General features: G+C 56.4%; 1 protein-coding gene across 3 annotated transcripts; it reads right to left on the bottom strand.

The window, feature by feature from the left end:
* Positions 1-77: 77 nt before the first annotated feature.
* On the bottom strand, positions 78-22,997 carry SLC12A4 (solute carrier family 12 member 4). 3 transcript variants are annotated; one of them, XM_059905091.1, is made up of 24 exons: positions 22,816-22,997; positions 17,090-17,184; positions 15,574-15,705; positions 11,797-11,943; positions 11,657-11,711; positions 9,874-10,004; positions 7,901-8,142; positions 7,530-7,744; positions 6,809-6,973; positions 6,633-6,731; positions 6,281-6,338; positions 5,764-5,938; positions 5,237-5,355; positions 3,670-3,768; positions 3,362-3,481; positions 3,058-3,162; positions 2,634-2,802; positions 2,136-2,331; positions 1,854-2,023; positions 1,635-1,766; positions 1,452-1,559; positions 1,088-1,275; positions 834-967; positions 78-650 (listed from the first exon to the last, which is right to left on the bottom strand). In XM_059905091.1, exons 1-24 carry the CDS (start codon positions 22,928-22,930, stop codon positions 559-561), a joined length of 3,261 nt encoding a protein of 1,086 aa, XP_059761074.1. In that variant the 5' UTR covers positions 22,931-22,997; the 3' UTR covers positions 78-558. The 3 variants fall into 3 exon arrangements, with proteins under 3 accessions (XP_059761074.1, XP_059761075.1, XP_059761076.1); XM_059905092.1 differs by lacking the exon at positions 22,816-22,997 and having other exon boundaries at positions 17,062-17,147; XM_059905093.1 differs by lacking the exons at positions 11,657-11,711; positions 11,797-11,943; positions 15,574-15,705; positions 17,090-17,184; positions 22,816-22,997 and adding an exon at positions 11,574-11,616.
* Between the last annotated feature and the right edge of the window lie 36 nt (positions 22,998-23,033).

Here is a 23,033-nt window from a genome sequence, read left to right on the forward strand (position 1 = left end):
GAGCCGGCTCTGGGCCTGGGTTCAGTTCCGCCTTCTTCCCTTGGTGCCAGGGGAAACAGAGCCGGGGCAGCGGGAGGCCCAGAAGTACACAATGTTTTATTGAAAAAAGTCAGGCTTCAGCTGGCTGGTTCCATTCAGCTCGGCTTGGTGGGAGTCCCTGCCCACAGTAGCCTGAGTCAGATCTTCCTGCAGGCCGGCTGGGCCAGACCCCTCCCTGGTCGCCCTTCCCCTCCTCTCTGATGGTGACATTCGAACAATAAATATGCAATAAATAGCGCTCCTGGGCCAGCTGCCTTCAAACCCCACATCAGCCCCCACCAGTCTTCTGAGTCAGGACAGGCGTCCTGGGGTGCTGGACAGGAAGTCCCCAAACCTCTCAGGGTCTTGCAGGACCTCGGATCCACCTCCATTGCCAGGTCTGGGCCCAGTCTCCAAGGAGACCTAGCAAAGCTGGGTCCAGGGCAGGGCTGGGCAAAGCAGGGCTGGCGGGCGGGTGCTGGGAGGGGGCTGTTTGTTACCCTGGACACCTTCACTCTAGGCCACAAGTCTGTATTGGGCTCAGGAGTAGATGGTGATGACTTCACGGCCACCACCACGGACCAACAGCACCCGTTCGAGGCCCTCAGTCAGCACCTCCAGGAACTCCATGTCTGTAGGGCATCAGGTCAAGGAGGCAGCACCCAGCGAAGCACCAAGGGGCACCCAGGGAAGTTTGGCCCGTCGGTCAGAGCTGGGTGCCCTGGCACCCCCTAGGGCACCCAGGGAGAGGAGCTCCTGGCCTGACCTCACACACTGTCCACCTCCCCACTGCCCGCCTCTTTACAAAGGGATACAGTTCTCATCGCCCTCGCTGTTCTTGGGTGGGCCGGGCATGTTCAGTAGGACCAGGCGGGCGTCATGGGAGCGTGTGACAATGACTTCATTGAGCTTCACAGCCGTGTGCATGCGCCGCACATTGGATTGGTCCCTGCAGATAATGCAGCTGATCATAGGTCCCGCCCCTGGCCCACCCACAGGGCTTGTCTGCCCCCATCCCACCTCCAACCCCAGACCCTAATGTGGCTGGGTCCATTTCTGCTGCACTCACGGCTTAATATGTACCAGCTCCCGGAAGTTGTCGGGGGCATGGCTGGGGTCCCAGGGCTCCGCTGCCATATATTTGTCCCGTGTCCATGTCATCTGGATCTTGTCAGTCCCAGCTGCAGACTCTTCCTCCTCGTCTGAGTACAGGCTCTCCAGCCGCAGGGCTGAGTGCCGGTCCTTGACCAGCTGGGCCTGAGGACAATCAGAGGAAGTCGCCTCAGTGCCATGGGAAAGGGTGGGCCTGGCTGGCCCAGCATGATCACCCAGCCTTAGGGAAATGGGTGGGGCTGGGGTGAATCATTCTGATGCTCCCAGCTGATGGCGTCTCCCAAGGCCTGACCCTGCCCTGGACCGAGAAGGCCACTGACCTCTCGCTCCCGCTCAGTCTTGGTCAGCCTCATCTGCCGCAGCATCTGGGAGCGCTGCTCCATCATCAGTGTCCGCTCGTAGGTATATGCGGAGATGTCGCTGTTATGCTGGGGAGAGGGTGAGCCGTGAGGACCGCGCTACGTGGGGCAGGGTACCAGGGCTACGTCGGGCAGGTGGCTTACCATCTCCACCACTTCCACCTCTGCCTCGAGGCGCAGGTGGTACAGGAAGACAGCCAGATCCTTCTTCATCTGGATGCTGTTGTCATCCATCTGGGCCACCGTGAAGATGCGCATCCGGCACTTCCTCCAGACCTGTGGCAACAGAAGGTGGTGGTTCAATCACACCCCACCCCTCCAAGGGCCCAGCCCCTCACACCGGGGACCAACCGCCTGGCCCACCTTGTGCTGGCGTAACAGGAAGGGCAAGAGCATGAGCATGCCACCATCGTGGACAATCCACCACACATCGATGTGGCCCTCCAGGTAGCGCTCGTGGTTGCTGGGGTAGAAGGCGATGTTCTTGGGCACGAGCAGGGCCAGATGGGCAGCCGTGGTGCAGCGCACGGTGTCTGGGGAGGAGGGGCACTACTGATCGTCAGCCTGTGACCCTCTGGCCTCTGTCCCCACTTGACCCCTGCCCCTGTCCTATGTGGTCGAGCCCAGGCCCTGACCCTCACGCACCAATAAAGGTCTTCCAGGCACGTGGGTCCTCACTCTGTCGCCAGCCGTAGGGCCAGCCCAGCACCACGGAGTTATGCCTCATGCCACCCAGGCCGCAAGACTGGATGAGGTGGGCCAGCCCCTCACGCACCTTGCTGGCCACCACCACCTGGCAGAAGCCCTTCACCTTCTCAATCTCCATCATGTTCTTGATTGTCTGTGGGGAACATAGCAGGGTCAGAAATCAAGGCCATCAGCGCCCCCTCTGCTGGGCTCCCCACCAAGGCCCCTAGGGTGCAGAGGGTGGGGGTGGGGGAGGAGACGGGGGCAAGCTGCCCACCCAGAGGCCATGTTTTCAAGATGGGACAGTTATAACCCCCTTGCTCCAGCTCTCAGCTGGCAGCAGTGCTGTCCACCTGGCTGGCCAGCACTGGTCCCCTCCCCCGTGCACCAGCTGCAGCCCGGACATCTCTAGTCCAGCTCAGTGTCCTCCCAGCACCGCCCCCTTACAGCAGGCACCTGCTCAGCGGCCTGGGCCTCGCCATAGCTCTCCAAGAAGCTGCCCTGGATGACAGAACCAACAATGGTCAGGCCCTTGCCGGCCTTAAGCTGGGAGGCGAAAGTGAGGAGCCGTGGGTACTTCACATGAAGGTCCTCATCTAGCTTCAGCAGAACCAGCAGCTGAGGCCTGTGGTGGCCAAATGGAGAGGGAGCCTGAGACCAGGGCCAGAGGTTTCCAGGGAGCCCAGCTCCTTCCCCTCTTGGCTCACAGGCCCCTACAGGTAGCAGTGATCCAAGGGCCAAATAAGCAGGATGGTGCCCCTGGCAACTCAGGATAGGGAACACGGGCTAGGGAGGGGGAGCCAGCACCTCTTGACTCTCCCACCCTCACAGTGCCCCCTGAGAACCCGGACTGGGCCCTGCCAGGCCGGGCGTGACTCACCGCCAGTTCTTGGTGTGAGGAGGTCCCTCCTCTAGCCGCAACAGTGCATAGCGGGCAGCACTCAGGGACAGGCCTCGGATCCCGTCGCCCCACTCCTTCTCAGCCCTGCAGAGGCCCCCACAAGCTGGTGAGCCCCTGGTCCCACCCAGGGGTTGTGTCCGTGTGCAGGTGAGATGAAGGGGCCAGGCCCGGGTCACAGTCCCCCAGCCCCAGCACCACGGTGGCTAACGAAGGATGGCTCAGCTCCCCGCAACCCAACAAAGAGTGGCCCAATGGTCCCGAGCAGGCGGCAGCCCTCACTCACCCTTGGTACTCAATGTACTTGTAGATCATGCCGGCAATGAGCATGGCGACCAGGGCATAGTACCAGGAGGAGACAAACATAAGAGCCAGGCAGAGGCTCATGCCCAGAAAGGACAGCGCCCTGGGCCAGAGAGTGGGAAAGGGCCAGAATCAGGGAGAGACCAAGAGGGCCCCAGGCCCAGACCCCCAATCTCTCACCAACAGCAACTGCTGCCCAGAAAATTCAGACTCCATCCAGAATGGGGCTCCTGGCTTCCCCAATAGCTCTTGTGTCAGAGGACCTGGCTCAGGGGCCCAGCTGGCACTTACCAGTGATAGTACTTGAACCGAGGCCGCCAGTTGGGGGTCCTCAGGAGCGTCTGCACAGCACAGGCCAGGTTCACAAACAGGTAACACATCAGGAAGAACCTGCAGCACAGGGAGTGGCTGGTACAGAGCGGCCTCCTTGGCAGCCAGGTACCTGATGTCCCTGCCCTTCCAGGCTGGGCCTGGATGAGGAACCAGGACATGTCATGGCCTTGCCCTACACGGGCTCAGGCAGGTCTCTCAGCCTCACCACGCCCAGTCCCACAGCCCGATGCAGATGGGACACTGCAGCAGTGTCTGCAGAACCAGGTCTTAGAGGATGGGCAAGTGTTCGCAGGCAGAGGAGGGGAGGGGGCTGAAGGCAGGGGGAACAGCTGTGGGAGAGGATGGTGTCAAGGAGGGCTCAGCGTCTGGAGACGGCTAGACAACAGTCAGGCCTCTGGCCTGGGTGACCAGTTGGATGAGGGGCTGTCATGAATGTGGGGAGAGTGGGTCGGGGAAGACAACAAGGGCCATTTTGAATCACTGAATTAGAGACACTTGAGGGACACTGCGGTGGGTGTGGGAGACTGGGACGGGGGAGGCCTACCGCATGAGCCCTCCAGGAATGAGAGCCGAGGGGCAGAGGGCTGAGTGGAGGGGACGCCAACCTCCACCCTCAGCTGGTACGAGAGGAAGGACAGACAAGAAGGCAGCAGGGCTTACGAAAGAGGGCGTGCCAGGGGGCAGGGACTCCCACGAGGTGTCCCATTAGGGCTGCCAGGAGGAGCCACGTGATAAAGGCTGAGATACATCCTCTGGCTTGGGCAGTAAGGGGCCACCACCAGAGACGACTGTGGCAAGAACAGTTTCAGGTGTGCGCTGACGTGTGGGTGGAGCTGGGCAGTAATGGGCGGAGGTGTGCTGGGGGGAACAACAGAGCACTGACTCCAGCAGGCCTGGCTGGGGCTGGGGGGCGGCTACTTCGGGGGGAAGGGGGTCACTCTCAGTCTCAGGCTGAGTGGGGCAGTGAAGGCTGGCTCAGTCATAACTGAACAAGCAAAAGGAGCACCGGCAGTGGAGCAAGATGTGTGAGGAGAGGTGGAGTGGGCCCCAACCCTGGCAGAGGTGAACACAGCAAGGACACGAGCCCTGCCGCCAGGACCCCTGGAAATTGCCGCGTGCTCACCACCTCCTGCAGGGCACTGGCAGATTCAGATGCCCAGCATTCCAGAACTTCAAAAGCAAACAACTTTGAAAACAGATGGATGGGGTAGTGGTGGCCTCATCAAGGTGCTAGAGACCAGTGCTTGCCCTGACGCTGCTCTGGGGGTCTCCCACAGAGGCACATGGGACCTACTGGTCTCTTTAAAATTTCTGAGTAAGTGCCAGGCTCGCTCCAGAAGGCAGAAGTGGCTGAGCTCTGCCAGGCAAACATCCCCCGATACAGCCTGACACATCTCCTTACTGCGCCCTCAACACCAGACAGGGTCACAGAGCTGTTGGGCGGGGCCCCCGGCTGAGGGGTGTTGAGAGTGCAAGGAGCCTTTCCCAAGACCATCCCCCAGCCCTGCCCTGGCCCCCAGCTCACATGGATAGAATGGGGGCCACCATGTCAAGGGAGGCGATGAGGATGCCCAGCTCAGCGATGAGTGCCGTCAGGAGGAGTGCCCATGTTGGTTCGCCATTTGCTTTGCCATGGCCAAAAACCTGCAAACACCAGGGTCAGAAGTGAAGAAGTTGGTTCCATTGCCCCCATTCCACACCTAAGGCCACAAGTCACAGCCTGGCCTTCATCATGAAGTCCCTCTGGGGCTCAGGTCACACCCGTGCCTATCCTGATAGGTACAAGTTCCTCTGCCCTCCACTTCCTCAGGCCTCTCTGCTGTGGATGAGCCACAGAGAGGCCTTGAGGATTCTGGGCCCAAGCAGCTCTACCAACAGCAGGGCAGGGCCAGGGCCAGGGCCAGGGCAGCTCTCAGCAACTCTCCATGGACAGCTGCATGGCCCTGGCCCCCAGCAGGATAAAACGCACCCATACTTACCTCCTACCTCTCTCCCCCCGCCAGTGTGAGGGGCCAGGAGCACCCAGGCGGTGGGGGAGTGCAGAAGGCTCACCCGGAGGAAGGGGATGATGTTGTCCTTGGCGATGGCCTGCAACAGGCGTGGTGCCCCAGTGAGGCTCTGTAGGCCGGCGCCGCAGGTTGAGAAGAAGGAACCGATGACGATGACCCAGGGCGAAGGCCAGGCTAACGTGCCCACCACCAGGTTCCTGCTGACGCCATCGCCGTACCTGCAGGGGCCGGGCTCAGGCCATGCTCCATGCAAGGAGCCCCCCAAACCCTGGGTGGGGTCGCCCAGAGTGAGGGTTGGCAGGGGTCAGGAAGGATGGCTATGGTGGACAGAGCTCTGACCCCTCAGCAGAGGCCAGGCCACCAGCCCCTATCCTTTCCCCTTAGCCCAGCCCCGATCTGATGTCACCCTCCTCTCAGAAGCAAAAGTTCTGCTGGGGCCTGACCCACCACTGGCAACCAGCAGCCTGAGGACATGTGTGGAACCACGTGTGCAAGGGGGGCCTGTGTCAGGGCAGCAAAAGTTGAGCCCAGTGCCACGGGGAGGGGCCCAGATCACTCACTTGTCCCGGAGGACCACACCCTCGATGCAGGCGCCAAAGAGAACCACGCTGCTGAAGTCTGTGGCTGCGTCAAGGAAAGCTCGGCCTCCGCTGCCACTGCCGTCCCCGTGCATCCCCGCACAGCGCCCAAGGGTCCCTCGCCCAAGCCTTAGCTGGCAGACTCAGCTGGGACACCTGCAGCTGCAGGTTTCATGTTGTGTACACACCCCTTGAGTGTGCGCGCGTGTGTGTGAGGGGTGAGGAACACGTGCACGCATAGGGAGTGTGTCTGCGCGTGCCAGCTGGTGACTTATACACAGGCAAGTGCCTCCTGTCCCCCTTCCCCACCCACCCCAGGCCTGGGAAAGGATACACACAAGGGAGGTTGTAACAATGGCCAGAATGGTCCCCACTGGGATGGACTTCTGAGCATCTCGGAGGTCCCCGGAGCGGTTTGAGCCAGCCATAATGCCTCCAAAAACAAGGAAACTCCCTCAGGGGCTCCCCGGGAGTGGGGGCAGGGCAGGGTGGGTGGGCAAGAGGGCTCACCCGTTACGGAGGGGAAGAAGATGCCGACCAGCACGGTGAAGGACGTGGCGATGTCGGCCACCACGTACAGGGGCAGGCTCTCCTTCAGGCCAAGGGCGTCTGTGGAGGGCAGCCCGTGCTTCTCCACGACCTCACCCTTCTCCAGGTAGGCGCTCCACAGGTTTTCTGTGGGGGCAGCAGCATCACCACTGCAGCCCCACCTACTTCCCAGGGAAGTTTGGGGCAGCCCAGCCAGAGGCTGCAGATGTAAGAGGTTCTCGGGGTTCAGGGGGGTGACTTCAGCCGAATGGCTATGGTGTCAGCCACCGGGCTGCTCTGGCCACAGAGAAGGAGCTGTCTGGCTAGAAGTCTGAAAGGCGAAGGTGGCTGAGCCACCATCACCTGACACTGCCTGCCTCCTAGACAGAGGCCCTTTATGGCTCCTGTGAGAACAATCACAGGCAGGGTCAGGGGCTGGTGGCTGGGGAGAAATGGGCTGCCAGAACTTTCTTGGGGTTGTTGCAGGCCTGGGACACTGGCCAAACAGGCTCCGTTCACCCGAAACCCAGCTGCCAGGAGCCAGGCTGAGAGGACATGGCTGAGCTGGGAAGGCAGCCAGAACTGCCTCCCGTTCCTGAGCTGGCCACACAAGGACGGCTCTGTGCTAATCCGTCCTTCCGTGCTCATTCCCTACCTCCTGCTCAGTGTGGGGGGCAGGAGCAGGACAGGAGGGAGGACGCACCCTGGAGCACGCCAGCAGCTGCACCAGGGATGCCAGGGATCTCAGTCACATTGTTGAGCAGAAAGTAGGGGTCGCAGGAGTCTGCGGTGAGGTTGGGGCTGTGGCAGAAGAGGCTCCAGAGCCGAGTGGCCACGGTCTCGTTGTCCACCAAGGCCGTCTTGGCACAGACATCAAACTGGTCCCGGGACAGGGTCCTATTGCCCAGCATACATACTCTGTGGGGGTGGTGGGGGGACAGAAGCATCAGCACCTGCTCAGCCGGAGACCCCAACCTGCTCCCACCCTGCAGCCTCTACAACTCAAGGCATCAAAGGCCATCCACGTGGGAAGGATGTCAGTGCAATGCCTGGATGTATTCCCAGGTTACTTACGGAAACACGGGAGGGTCAAAAATAGACTTGATGCCCCCAGCATAGATGGAGAGGATGGAGATGATCACACAGGCCAGGAAGAGTGAGGCAAATTTGTTCACATACTTGACACCAACAAACACCACCAGGGTCATGAAGGTCAGAAAAATGGTCCCATACACCCTCATGTTGTTCAAAGTGGCACTCGACATGTCATGAGTGCCTGTTGGGTAAAAAATGGCGGCTGGTGGGGCAATGTAGGTCTGAAACAAGAAGACAGATAGAGGAGGTTGAATCTTCCTATGTGGAGAGTCAAGCCCTACATTTTGGTTTTCTTTTTAAGAGTATCTAGAGGGGAGTTCCCTGGTGGTCCAATGGTTAGGACTCAGCGCTTTCACTGCCACGGCCCAGGTTCAATCCCTGGTTGGGGAACTAAGGCCCTATAAGCTGCACGGCCAAAAAAAAAACAAAAACAAAAAAGAGTATTCAGAAAAAGCCAGTCACAAAAGAGCATATATCGTATGAGTCCATTTATATGACAAGTCCAGAATAGGTAAACCTGATTAAATCTTTATCTATCTATCTATCTATCTGGCTGCGCCGGGTCTTAGGTGCAGCACGTGGGATCTTTGTTGCTGCGTGCGGGATCTTCATTGCGGCATGCAGGATCTTTTAGTTGCAGCATGCGGGATCTAGTTCCTGACCGGGGATCGAACCCGGGCCCCCTGCATGGGGAGCACGGAGTCTTAACCACTAGACCACCAGGGAAGTCCCTGATTATATCTTATTGAAGACAGAAAGAAGATTAATGGGTGCCTAGGGCTGGGGGGAATGGAGAGTGATCACTAATGACCATGGGGTTTCTTCTTGGGGTGATGAAAATGTTCGAAAATTGACTGTGGTGATAGTTGCACAACTTTATGAATATACTAAAAACCATCCAATTGTATACTTTAAATGGGTAGTGAATTGTACAGTATGTGAATTATCTCTTAATAAAGCCATTATTGGCTTCCCTGGTGGCGCAGTGGTTAAGAATCCGCCTGCCAATGCAGGGGACACGGGTTTGAGCCCTGGTCCGGGAAGATCCCACATGCCGTGGAGCAACTAAGCCCGTGCGCCACAACTACTGAGCCTGCACTCTAGAGCCTGAGCTCCGCAACAAGAGAAGCCACCACAATGAGCAGCCCACACACCGCTACAAAGAGTAGCCCCCGCTCTCAGCAACTAGAGAAAACCCGCGTGCAGCAGCGAAGACCCAATGCAGCCAAAAATTAAATAAATGAATAAATAAATAAATTTATAAAAAGAAAAACAAACAACAAAACCCCCAGAATATCCAGGAACAGTCTCCACGCAACAGACAGGGGACCTGGAGGTGGGAATAGACAGGCAGTTCCTCTATGCCCAGGGGTGGGCACTTTTTACCCTGTGCTCCCCACTGCTCCTCCCCCTCTTCTCCCACCACAAGGGCAGTTCAGTGGGAAGCGGGAAACTGAGTCAGAGCACACATGAGGCCCACAGAGGGGGCACTGACCTCCAAACAGGGTCAGGGTCCTGTGGCTGTTCACCCTGATTTAGGGATGAGGATAAGATGGATCTGAAGGGCTTTATTAGCACAGAGCCCTGGGGGAGACAGAGCTGGCCAGAGCCCACATGAGCCTGGGAGGCAGGCTCTGCATCACCACCAACATCTGTCATTGAGTTAAATGCAGTAGTTCACAGACCACCTGCCATGGTTGAAATGTTGCCCAAGTGGATGGAACATCCAGGGTCAAGGTGAAGACAGCCAGGCCCCTTCCTTGCCTGGCCCAAACTGGGAAAGGGCTGAAGGGGAGACTGGCTTGAACAAAGATCTTTCTCCCTCGAAGAGGCCTCCCTCATTATAAGCCCTAGACCCTGACCAGAGGTGAAGGGAGCATGAGCCGCCTGGGCCTATGGGAAATGGACTGTTTGGACAAGACCAGAGTTGGCCAGGGCTTAGCTGGACTCACCAGCAGGATCTCAATGGCCCCCAGGATGTACATAGCCGCTGCAAATGTTGTTCCCAGGTAGAAGCACAGGCCAACAGCCCCTCCAAATTCTGGTCCCAGCGAGCGGGAGATCATGAAATAGGAGCCCCCAGCTACAACAGAAAAAGCATACATAGGTCAAGGCTGGTTCTTCTTCAAGGGGGCCACTCCCATGACAACCCTTCACAACCATCCAGAGGGACAGGGACTGCTTTTCCCATTTACGAACGAGCAGAAGGGTTAGAAGACTTGCCCAAGGCGGCGTGGTTAATAAGTGGCCAGGCTGCGGTTGGACCTGATTTCCATTTGACTCCAACACCCAGCACGGGCCAGCGACATGAATACTCTGCTGGGGCAGCTCTAGGTCCGCAGCAAAGCCTAAGCAGCCTACTGTCCCCCAAGTGCCTGCAGTTAGGTCAGTCCCCGCAGCCTCCCCTGGTTGGGTGTGTCCTATCTCAGCACGCCTCACCCCTCCTAAGGGCTATTGTCTGTTAGTCTGACCCTCCAGACCAGGGCAGGAACTGTCTAGCTTTTTGCCCCTAGGGCCGGCCACTGGGTGAGTGTCCACGGCTGACCCTCCTGCCCTGAATCTGTGCTTCCATCAGAGTCTAACACCCCTGGCAAGACTGAGTCAACACTGGACCCCAGGGCCAGTGAGGGTGCAGGGGACAAGAACAATCCCATGCTGCTGGTTGAATCTGCTCCTGATGAAACTTCTCTGGTGAAAAATCTGGGAACAGGGATCAAGAAGCTTTAAAAAGGCTAATCCCTTTCATGCTGTAATCCCACCTCTAGGACCCTCTCCTAAGGAAACTGCCAGGGGCGTGAACAAAGATCAGTGTGCAAGGCTGTTTATGACAATAATGTTTACAGTAGTGAAAAAGTAGAACCCAAGAGTAGGAGAATAATCACATAAATTAGGTAATGTCAATCCTGTTTTAAAAAAACAAATGAACTGTTTCCAGCACTTGCGAAACACACAGACACACACACACACACAGTTTGGGGAAAACAATACATCTCAATACTTTATAAGACCCTAAGACCATGTATTAAAAGGCTAACAGTTATGACCTTAGGATGGTGGGATTATGGGTACTTTTCATTTTCTTTTCTACATTTTTTGCACTTTCAAACCCTCTATGGTAAACATATATTGCCTTTTTTCCCCTATTACTTTTATACTAATGTTAATAAAGCTGTTATTTGAAAAAAATAGAAAAGGATTCAAACACAGAAGCCAACCCGAATAGCCAAATAGCCAAAGTGGAACAGTTCGAGCAAAACAATAAATAATGATGGTACTAAGATTATGAGCCAAAGAATAAAATAAATATCCAGGAGTCCACAGTGATAAAAATACATGGTTGAGTAAGTAAATAAACGGAGTCTCTGAAAACCAAGTCCAATCTCATCATCCCAGCTGAAAACCCTCTGCATTGTCTATCCTGTAATCCACAGGGTGGCCCAGACTCCTTGGCTTGGGCCACCAGGTATGACCCGTCACCTTTCTTTATCAGCCCCAGCCCCCGCTTTTAAAAAAATTACTTTTATCAAAAAAAAAAAAAAAAAAAAAAAAGCCCAAACAAACAAAACACAAAACAACAGCAATCTCAAACTCTGTCAAGCAAGGATGCTCCTAAGTGGTGGCACTGTCATGGAGTCAAGGACTAAGATCCCACCTGGGGGGCAATGAGTGTTCCCGGGCATGTCAAGGTGGATTCTGGGCCCATCCCCCGCTCGGGCCTGAGTGGTGCTCACCCACCTGGAACCACGCCGTTGGTGGCAATGGCGCTCATGGAGATGGCCGTCAGCAAGGTCTGTGGAAAGGAGGGCCTAGGTGAGCAGCTCAGCTGGGTGGGCTCTGGGGGGTGGCCGTGGCCCTGCCCCAGCTGGGATACTCACACAGCAGCAGCAAATGAGCACAATGAGGAGGGCCTGCAGCACCCCGGCCGTGCCCACCATCCAGGTCAGCCGCAGGAAGAGGATAACCCCGAAGATATTCTGCAGGCAGGGCAGGTACACCCCCATGAGGGTGCCCATGCTGGGTGCCTATGGAGCAGGATGGGAAGGGGGAGACAGAGCATCAGAGGGGCCCAGATGCTCCATGGAAGGCCAGCCCCTAGTCACTTGACAGTCCCCCGCCCCCAGGGTGTTCTACCAGAGAACAGGTTGCAGAGGGATATTCCAAGTGGAGTCCTGGGGAGTGCAGGGGGTAAGGTGAGAGGATGTCTGTGTTGACTTTCATACATGAAGAAACAGTTTGGGACTGGGAAGGTATAAAACCTGATTCTTTTCAAAACCCCACGTGTGAGCTTTTGAGCCTCACCTCCCCCTCATGGTACTGCCCCCTTCCCTTCCTCTCTTCTTTTATACTTCTGGAAAGTGAGGTCTGTGTCAGATCTCCACCTTCCCACCCAGCATGCCCCATGTCACCCAAGCCAGAGTCTAAGAAGTTGTTCCTGACCCTCCCTCTCTCCAACCCCCCAGTTCAGTCCAGTGGACACTGAGTCCTGCCCAGTCTGCCTCTCAAGCTGCCCTGAGATCAGCCTTCCTTGCCTCAGCCTTAGTCCCTTGAACTTGGGGCACTACATCTGGGGCACCTGGATGGTGCCTTCTTGTGCCTGTCAACCTCTCCACACTCCAGCCCGCTCTGCTGCCAGAGCAGGTCTCTGAAAACCAAGTCCAATCTCATCATCCCTACTAAAACCCCTCTGCATTGTCTATACTGTAATGCATAGTGTGGGCCAGGCTCCTTGGCTTGGGCTACCAGGCCTGCCCCATCATCTCTGTCAGCCTCAGCCCCTGAAAACATCAGTCCCTCAGAGCCTCTGAACCAGGGCATGTGCTGGGCTCTGCCTGGGAGGGTTACCACTGCCTCACTGCCTGGCAAATTCCTCTTCAGTTAAACCTTCAGGAGACTTAACTGTTTCCTCTTCCAGGAAGTTCCCCCAGGTTGCCTTAGCTGGAGTTGGTACTTCCTCTTGCATCCCCTCAGCATCTGATATACCCTTCCCTCATAGTGGTCATGGTAACTGTTCACTCGAATGACCATACTGGGTAGACTTGGCTTGTTCACTGTTCTATCATCAGCAGGCCCTGCTGGTACTCAAAAGGTGCTCCTGAGCCCAGTGAACGATGCCTTAGAAGGCCTCTGGGATAACCGGTTGGGAAAATCCTGCATAGAGAATAGAGACTCAGGCTGGAGGGCAGGTAGGGAAGGTCTAACGGGCATATCCAGGCAGGATTTCTCAGCTACCTAAGGGTAGAGTAGGGGCCAAACAAGAGGCCAGGGCAGACGCTGAAGCACAGAATTAGGCGTGGTGCCTTCCTTTTTTTTTTTTTTTTTAATATTTATTTATTTGGCTGCGCTGGGTCTTAGTTGCGGCATGTGGGCTCTTAATTGCGGGATGCAGGATCTAGTCCCCTGGCCAGGGATCGAACCCTGGCCCCCTGCATTGGGAGCGCAGAGTCTTAACCACTAGACCACCAGGGGAGTCCCATGGGCTGGTGCCTTCTTGAAGAACTGAGCCTCACATGAGAGCAGCCCAGAGTAGTGGGGCCCTGAGAGCTTCCACCAGAACCCCAGCAAAGCCTGCTGCCCTGGAGCTGGGGTGGGAGAAAGAACTCTGGCCACAGGAACTCTTCTCAAGGGTCCAGGCCTGGGGCAGGATCTGTGTTCAGCCTTAAGGACCACAGAAGGGCCTAGAAGGGCCCGAGTAAAAACAAATGGTCCCTCAAACTGTCCTGAACAGTGTAGGTGACGGATACACCTCATCTGGGCTCTGTCTGAGCCCTTCTCAGAGGCCCTGGACCACCCGCTGGATAGTAGCAGCTCCCAGCCCCCCATTTGAGGCTGAGTCACTCTGGGAAAAGGGGAGTGTGGAAAAGGGCAGGGCCGGAAATGCTTTCTGCATCTCCAAATAACCTCTGGCAGCCTCAGAAGGTCACCAGGCCACAGGCGGAGCGGCTGCCACGGAGAGGCTGCCTTGGGTCTTGGTGTGGTCTGGTTGGAGGACCGCCCTTCCGGCTTTAAGCTTTCCTTTTCTGAGGCCCCTGCTCAGACCTGCCTGGGTGAGGGCCACAGCTCAGCGGCCCCAGCTCCCTAGCTTCCTACTGACTCTTTGTGGACTTGACCAGGCTCCTGCTTTCTCCATGAAAAAGCCACTGGCGCTGGGACACTCAGCCATCCTCTCACATCTTTAACCTAGGGCCAGGTGAGCTGGCAGGTAAGCTGAGGCTGGACCCCAGCATCCTCACAAGCTCCTCATAAGGCCAAGGGACCATGGCCCTTCACCAACTCAGAATTTCTTCTGACACCTTGTTGAGATGTACACTAGCCTTTCTTAGGGACCTTTTTACTCCCAGCCACCAGCTTCCTGGGCTTGGTCTGAAGGGACAGGGAGGAGGCTTTTACCCAAGGATCCCACCACCCACTGCAGGGCTAAACACAGACAGCCACAGATAGTCAGGGTTCTCTGCTATCTGCAGTTCAGAAAATATCAGCAAAATCACAACCAGCAGGATAGGGTGGGGGTCATGTCTGTGTGACCTCAAGATCTCAGCTGCCCTCTCTCAAGCGTGGGCTAGTTTGCCTCCCAGAAGTGAGGGGTGCATATCAGCCTCTCGCCTTGGCCCACCTCAGTAAGGTCCAAATCTCATGGGCAGGTCTGAGGTTGGGGATCTGCCTTATTTCAACCAAGAGCTCCTCCTGACTGTGCTGACCTCCAGCAAGAATACTACAGCTAGTGCCAGACTCAAGCTCCTTCCAAATCACAGCTTCTTCCCAAACCTCAGGGAGTCAGTAGACACGGAGGGAACGTTCTTTGCCTCCAAACTGAAAACGGAGGGGGGAAAAATACCCAGCATTCAGTTAAACTGAGCCCTGTCACAGAGGGGAGCTGAGCAAAGATGTGCAAAGTCATCCCGAAGAGAGGACGGCTGGAGGGCCAGAGGCCTGGATAGCGACTAGGGATGGGACCAGGAGAGGGATAGGGAAGCCCCAAGAGGCATGCTCCTATCACCCCCAACCCTGGCGCTCAAGGAACCCAGGGGCTGTTGGAGGGGTCTGCCAGTGGAGCCAACACAGTGAGAAGCAGAAGGGTTTAGTCAACTGCTCTAGGTCACATAGCCCAGAGGGACAACCAGGTTCCTGGATCCAAAGGTAATATCCTTATCCATCCTGATGGGATGCCAGTGATCTGGCATTCTACATAGTCACATACCTCACAGTAAGCCCACAAGTCTCCCAGCATTATGCATTGACCTTGTTTAGCTTAGTCACCTTAGGCAAGTTACTTAATACCCCAACACTCAAGCTTCCTCATCTGTAAAATGGGGATGATAATAGCACCTGTCTCACAGCTCTGTTGTGAAGATGACACACAAGAACCCAAGCCCACTGCTTAGAATGATGCCTCACACACAGAGAGGCCTAAGTAATGTCACGTTCCACTGTTATTTTTGAGGGCCTCCCTGATCCTATGCCCTGACGGCCACCTCCTTGGCCCACCCCTTGAAGCCTCCTTGAGCCCAAAGCACTCAGTGCCCATCCTCCATGCTCACCAAACCTGGCACCTACTTCCCCCAGGATTCTCATAACTATGTGGGGAAACTGCCAACTCCATGGCGTTGAATCTGTCTTCCTAGGAGTGGCCTCTCTGCTGCCCCTGACCAGCTCACCTTGGCTGCTCTCCGGCGGGTGCCCTCTCCACTCTCAGCCTCCTCATGCTCCTTGGCGCCCTGTGTGAGGTTGGTGTAGCTGACGAGCTTGCCCAGAAGAGATGATACCTTTGGGCGGATGTCCAGCTCTTCCTGTAAACAGAGCCACAGGGCAATCTGGCAACTGGCACCAGGCTACCTGTGTGTAGCCAGCAGCCTGGCCTCTGGCCCCTTGCCAAGCCCTGAGGCAGGCCTGGGCTCTTGCCTGGGGAAGCCCAAGCCAGCCCACTGGGCAGGTGTGGGTGCCACACCCCAGCACTCACTTCTCTCTGTCCCACCTTGGCTACAATCACTACCAGCCCATTTGCAAAACTACCTGCCTTGGGGGGAAAGGGCAGGACAGGGCACGGCTGGCAGACAGGCGAATGGCAGGCTTCAGTCTGCCTGTTCGGCCTGGCCACCTCCCAGCTGTGAGTAGGCCTCTGGGACTCATATCTGCCCTCAACAAAAAAGCCACCCTAGTCACCCCAGGGAACCAAGGAAGTCAAAAGAGGTGTGGGACAAGTGAAGTCTCTCTTATCTGCCCAAACCCTGATTGTTCTGGATGGCCTTCTCCACCAGGCCTCACACCCCGTGAGTAACCCCCCTCAATCCCCAAGGTGGGATCCTGGACCCCTAGCCCATCTGCAGGTGGGGCCAGGTCAAGAGGCCTCCCAGGGCTGCAGCTCCCACGCAGCACCTAGCACAGCTTCCCCAGCACTGTGCCTCCGCCTGCCTGTGGCCCACATTTAGTCTTTCCCTGTCTATCAGCTCCCTTCTGACCCTACACACAAGGAGAAACTGGTTTGGAGTAAGAAGTGAAGATGCAGGTCTTTGCAGGTATATGGAGATTGAAGAGCCTATGAGACTTCCATGGGGCAGCTGAATGTGTGGGTCAGAATTTAGGGGCCTAAACCATGACTTCAATCCAGATACAACTTCTGAGCTTGAGTCTGAAAATGAAAAAATTCAAGTTCAAAGGCACAAAATTGGGAATGTTTCCAAAGAGACGTCCACTGAGGCTGCAGATATGGCTAGAGGGGGCAGATCTGGTGAGAAGGACCAGGGCTCAGTAAACTTGATGGGGACAGCGTTGGAGGAGTCAACCAGGAAGGCCAGGGAAGAGTTCACAGGAGAGGGAAGAATCATGGACTATGAGAAGTCCTAGAAGTGAAGGGGACAAAGGAAATCCTGAGGTAAGAAATACTGAGAGGTGGTGACCTTGCTGAGGGGCTGCATGGAAGTCAAAGGTGAACACCCCTGGAGGTGGTAATGGGGTACAGTGGCCTCTGGGAAAGCAGTTTCAGTTCAAAGGGCCGAGGGAACCACAGCCTGGCTGCCAAGGGAGCGAGACAGACAAGGGGAGACTGGAGGAGAAGCCGAGACATAAGGAGGCACAACATCCAGCCTATCTGCTTAGCTAAAGCTTGGGTCCTGACAGGTCCCTGCCCGCCCACCTCCTTGCCACACCTGTGGCCCAGAATGGCTCCTCAGCTACCTCAAACAGTGCCAGGTTCCTGTCATGGTAGTCACTTCCTCTGGAAGCTTCCATGGGACAAAGAAAAGGGCTGCTCTCTTTGTGGTTGCCATGTCCTGTGGAGAGAGAGGAACAGAACCCCAGTCAGGGGCTGCCCACTGAACCCCCAGCATGCACTCCTCCCCAGCAGGCGTGCCGTCACCTCTGTGGAGCACTCTGTGGGCCTGTTTCCCCATCATACCCTGCCAGCCTCCTTGAAAGGGCCAGAATTGGCAGTGGCCAATGATCAAAACCCAGCACGCAGGGCTTCCCTGGTGGCGCAGTGGTTAAGAATCCGCCTGCCAACGCAGGGGACACGGGTTCGAGCCCTGGTCCGGGAAGATCCCACAGGCCGCGGAGCAACTAGGCCCGTGAGCCATATGAGCCTGTGCTCTAGAGCCCGTGCGCCACAACTACTGAGCCTGCGTGCCACAACTACTGAAGCCCGTGTGCCTAGAGCCTGTGCTTCGCAACAAGAGAAGCTACTGCAATGAGAAGACCGCGCACCGCAGCGAAGAGTAGCCCCTGCCCGCCTCAACTAGAGAAAAACCCACGCGCGGCAATGAAGACCCAACTCAGCCAAAAATAAAATAAATTAAAAAAAGAAAAAAAAAAAAAAACCAGCATGTACACTCATCTAGCAGAGGGCACAGGTGTGAAGGGCCCAGACAGCACGTGTTAACACCAAGGGGCAGAGTCAGCTGCGGGAGGGCGTGGCCCAGTCATGGCCCACCTTCAGACCACCCCTGAGACACACACTCCCACTTTCCAGCCCTTCGGGAATATCCAGTGTGCCGGGTGCCCAGGGCTCGGTGTCTTCAGGGCTCCCCCCAGGTGCTGCCCTCCAGACAGATGAAGCCACACAGGGCTCCTTCTGCCGCCATGGCCAGCCAGCCACCTCCTAGCCACCCCACCATGCACTGCGCAGCGGCGTCCTTGAGGGCCACCTGAGGCATGCCGGGAGGAGAGGCAAGCAGCAGACTGGCCAGAGAGCGGAAGTGGGTGCTTGAAGCTGTCTAGGGTCATCTGGGAAAGCCCTACAGAAGCCTGACCAGGTGGGTGTGGGACTAAGCAGGACTGTGGGCAGGACCCTCTTGTTGACCTACCTCCCTGTCCCCAGATCGTGGCTGCTTGCTCCAGACTAGGCATGTGGCCAATCCCAGCGTCCACCTACCCCCCAGGCTGGTGAGGCAGTGCCTCAGCACCAAGAAAACCTCACAGAAAGGAGCCAGATGCACCTTTTTTTTATCCGCCTGCCTCAACTCTCAAAGCTCGCCTGCATTTTCTGGCCACCGGCATTCACACTCTTCCCTGTTTTCCAAACTTTGTCCACTGTGAGTCTCAGTGGGTGACATTCCCAGCTTTTCATCAAGCAGGCAGAAGACACCAAGTACTCCTTTTCCAGTCGCTAACAGTAAAACCCCCTTCAGACAGTCTGACAGCTGCAGTGGCAGTGGCTGGAGGCTTCACAGCAAATGGAAAGATGACATCTTGGTTCAAAGAAGCCACACTGGTGTTGGATGGCCATGACTGTGGCAGCAGTGCTGGCCTGGTGTCCAGTGATGGAGGCGGCAACAGAAGTGTCTTCACTGACCCAGCCTAGTGGGGTATTCCAGCCATGCCTGGTTTTGTGAGAGCTACCTGCCAACCTTTTCTGGTCAAATAGCCCACAATCCATTTCTCTTGTTTGCAGCTAAGAATACTGAACGATGATACCTCCTCCTCGATCTGATACATCCTCTTGCCATCAGTATGAGACTTAACTTGCCTTCTCTGAGCCAACAATCACTCAGCAGGTGCTGCACTGTGGATTCTTTACTGTCCAAAGAGACTGACAGGGAAAGCATGCTGATGACAATTTCTGGGGCAAAATCAGCTGTTCCCTCCCACAGTATGTAAAAGTGGTACATCGCCTCATCTAGGAACCTGGACTAGCTAAGTAAGCCAAGCAGCTCAGTCCCAGAAGCTACATGTCTGTATGTAGGCCAATGCCAACGGCACAGTGGACAAAGGTAGTGGGAGTTCAGGCCAACCTACAGAACCATGTTAAAGCCTCATGGGGGGACTTTCCTGGTGGCGCAGTGGTTAAGAATCTGCCTGTCAGTGCAGGGGACATGGGTTAGAGCCCTGGTCCAGGAAGATTCCACATGCCATGGAGCAACTAAGCCAGTGTGCCACAACTACTGAGCCTGCGTGCCACAACTACTGAAACCCACGTGCCTAGAGCCCATGCTCCGCAACAAGAGAAGCCACCGCAATGAGAAGCCCACGCACTGCAACAAAGAGTAGCCCCCATTCACCACAACTAGAGAAAGCCCACGCGCAGCAACGAAGACCCAACGCAGCCAAAAATAAATAAATAATTAAAAAAAAAAAAAAAAAAAAGCCTCGTGGGGTCACGTAGCTCCTCAGACACCCTGTGACATTTGCTGTGCCCTTGATGCTTGTTCAGGATCAGGATAAGGAGCCACAACAAAAATCTGAAAACCCAGTAACACTGCCCATTACACTGACAGCCCCTCAGTGAGAAGCCTCTGAAAAGCACTCTTGGATTTTTGTGACAAAAAAATATCTCTCCTGAATAAGTCAGAGGCTTCATTTTGTCAAAAAAAGGCAACTATAAGAGCTCATCTTATTCCCCTTTCTACCTTGGCTGCCAGGAACCTCTAAGCTAAATTTATTTTTTAGATGCAGTCACCATCTACCTCGTCTCAGAGTCCTTGCCTCTTTCCTCTGCATGGTTTTGATCTGACAGTAACAGTCCCTTGGGGAGGCATTTCTGTTGCATATCTCTTCTGATCCTTTTGTGGAAGTAGGTTGAAAGTAAAGTATAAATTATTCTAAACTCCTGCACTGCAGCCTGCCCCACCATTGTTACCTCATCTCTCTGAGGACTGCACTAGTACCCAGAAAACACAGAGCTGAGCACACAGCAGTTCCCCCAAAATGCCTGTGGATGGTCCTCTAAGACCCAGCTGATCCTTGTCCCTCAGCCATGAGTCCAGGGCAGCTCAGAGCCCTTGCAAGGGTTACCTCTAGTCCTCACAGCAACACTCCAGTAGCTATCATTTACCCCCTTTTAGTAACAAGGAATGTAAAGCTCAGAGAGATTCAGAGGCAAGGTCACTCAGTGAGAGGGCCAAACTTGGGTCCCAGGATCCACCAGAGCCACGTGGGAGCTGAGTTGTAGGTTCTACTCCTATTTTGGACCTCCACCCATCCCAGGAGGCACCCCAGGGTGCAGTACAAGCCTTTAACTAGAGAAGAGTGTCTGGGGTTTGCAATTTGGCCAGGGTGCGCATACCCAAGGCTCTTGGTGCTCAGTGGCCAGCAGACTAGCTTGGATTCCTGAACCTCCCACTGTGTGACCCAGGGCAACCTGCCTACCCTCTCTGTGTTGCCTTGGTTTCCTTTTCTATGAAGTAGAGCTAGTAACACGTACTCTTCCAACTGCCCAGATGCATCAGAAAAGGGACAATCTGGTGCCAGACACCCAGCAGGGATTCCGTGGAGTTCCCCAAAACCTCATTTAAAGACAGCTCCCATGGGATTGTGGGAACTGGGTGGGTGGGGGGGTTGGTGTCTCAGCAGTGCCTGGATACCTGTACTGCCCTCAGCTATTCCAAAAATTCCAGGGCAGGTCTGGGCATGCCTGCCAGGCCAAAGCCGCTCAGATACCACCTGAGACCCCTGGCGAACCACAGCATGAAGGCTGGGCCTGGGCGCTGCCTGTGAGGTACACATATATGCGTGTTCCTGCCGGCAGCTGTGAGTGTACCAGCTGCAAGCAGGGACCCAGGTGACACTCCTGATCCCTCTGCTCACAGGTATCTGCCAGGGGCACCCCTCTAGAGCCTCTTCACCCCCTGCCCACAGGCCACGGTGAGCTGGATGAACAGGCCCATCTAGGCCTTTGGAGCAGAGGTATGGGCCTTGAGAGATTCAGACACCAAGCTGGGGGGTCCCCCACCGAGAAGGATCATAACCACTCACCAGGGTGCAGAGTGTCCCCCATACGGCAGACGCAGTCAAGATCTGGCTGAAAGGGAGGAAGAGGAGGAAGAAGCGGGATAGTGGGAGGAGCTGGCCCAGACTGGAGAGACCTGGCAGGACTCAGCCAATGTGGCTCCAGCTCCCTATAGTCACCCTGTGAGAGGCCAAGGCGGGGCCAGAGGCAGGGCTCCACTCTGCCTACCCACTGGTCCAGGCTGATCTTAGGGATGCAGCCCAGCCTCTGGGGAGAGCGAGCCTCCAAGGGCTAACAGAGGAGCAAGGGTGGATGCTGGCTCCTGCTCTGGCCACTGGAACAAGGCTAGGGGCAGGTGCCGGCATGGGGCAGGGGTTGAGGTGTGTGTACCCACACAGCTGTCAAGCCTGTTAAATGACCATGATGTCCAGCAGCCTATGCCACTGTCCTGTGCCATCTCCTCACACAGCAGTCGGGTGACACACATATAGCCATCACCCACGTCAGGCATGGATCACCTCAGTCATGTCACCATCACAGAGTCAGATCAAGATCACATCACCTGATACATGCCAACACACATGTTCCCTGCATATCTCCATCATGGTCAGTCACAGACTAAGCATTTGTCATCAGTCACATCACCATCCTCATCATCGATAACCCTGCAGGAAATGGTGGCCCACAAGAAGTGCTATCCTGACCCCATCTTCACTCTGTGGTACCCCACAGCTATACACTTGCACAAGCACAATTACACATGCATATGCTGCTACACATACAGACACATGTTCTCGGCAGTGTTCACACTCCAAGAGTGGGCCCTGCAAGGACAGCCCCATGGGGGGCTCCAGGGGGAGGAGATGGTGAAAGGGTCAAGGGCAGGCACCTAGGAGGGGAGGAGGGGTTTACCTTCAGGCCCAGTTTAACATCTAGGTTAAGAGTTAGGGCTCTGGAGTCTCCAACCCTCGATTTGAATCCCCTAGAGCAAGTTACATAAAGGCTCCATGCCTCAATTCACTTCTTCCTAAGCCTGAGTAACATGACCTGTCCCATGGGGGAAATTAGGAGGATTAAACGAGTTAATTCACTTCAAGTGCCTAGACAAGCCTGGTCCCGTGTGAGTGCTCCACAGATGCCCACTGTACCTACAGATGTAAGCTGGGATCCACGCAAGTGCACTCACAGGCAGTTACACACAGACCCCCTCAGGCAGGCACAGCCTTCTTTCCAGGGCCCGGGAGTGCTGGGAGGGAAGAGGAGAGGGGAGGAGAGAGAGGGTAGTCTTAGGGAAAGAGATGCTGCCGCACAAAAGTGTAGGCAAGACGGGAAGAGGTTAGGGGTGGTTCACAGGAGGTAGGAGGTGAAGGGTCTGGGGTCCGGGCTGCGGTCGTTGCTCCCAGCCGGGAAGGGCCAGAGATGGAGGCTCAGCGCTCTCCGCGCCCCGGGCGGCTCGGCTGGCCCGGCAGGCCTGGCCACGTCTGCAGCCCCCGCCCGCGGCCCGCAAGGGAGGAGCTGGGGCGGGGAGGGAGGCCCGACCGCAACCGCGGGCGCCGGGGGCCCAGGAAAATTGAGTCTGCGCGCGCGGAGTAAGGGACTGCCGGTGGCGACTCAGCCTAAGAAAAGTTGGGCCCGCATCGACGTGTGCGCGCACCGGCCGGCGTCGGTGTGAGAGCGGGCCCAGCGTGGCCAGCTTCCCTGCCCCCGCTCCCGCCAAGGACCCCTCCGGGCGCGTCCTCACCCTCCGAGTTCTCCCGATCGGCGCGCTCCCCGTAGTCCACCCAACTGAGACCCTCGAGGTTGTCATAGTCGCCGCGCCGCGGCCCGTCCACCGGCACCACGGTGAAGTGAGGCATCCTGCGCGCTCGGCCCCGCCGCGCCCGCCGCCCCTGCCGCCCGCCTGACTGTCCCTGCCGCCCTGGGCCGGCGCGCCCCGCCTGCTCACATTCCTCCCCGCTG

This window comes from Balaenoptera ricei, chromosome 19, assembly GCF_028023285.1.
Source record: "Balaenoptera ricei isolate mBalRic1 chromosome 19, mBalRic1.hap2, whole genome shotgun sequence".
Classification (NCBI taxonomy): Eukaryota; Metazoa; Chordata; class Mammalia; order Artiodactyla; family Balaenopteridae; genus Balaenoptera; species Balaenoptera ricei.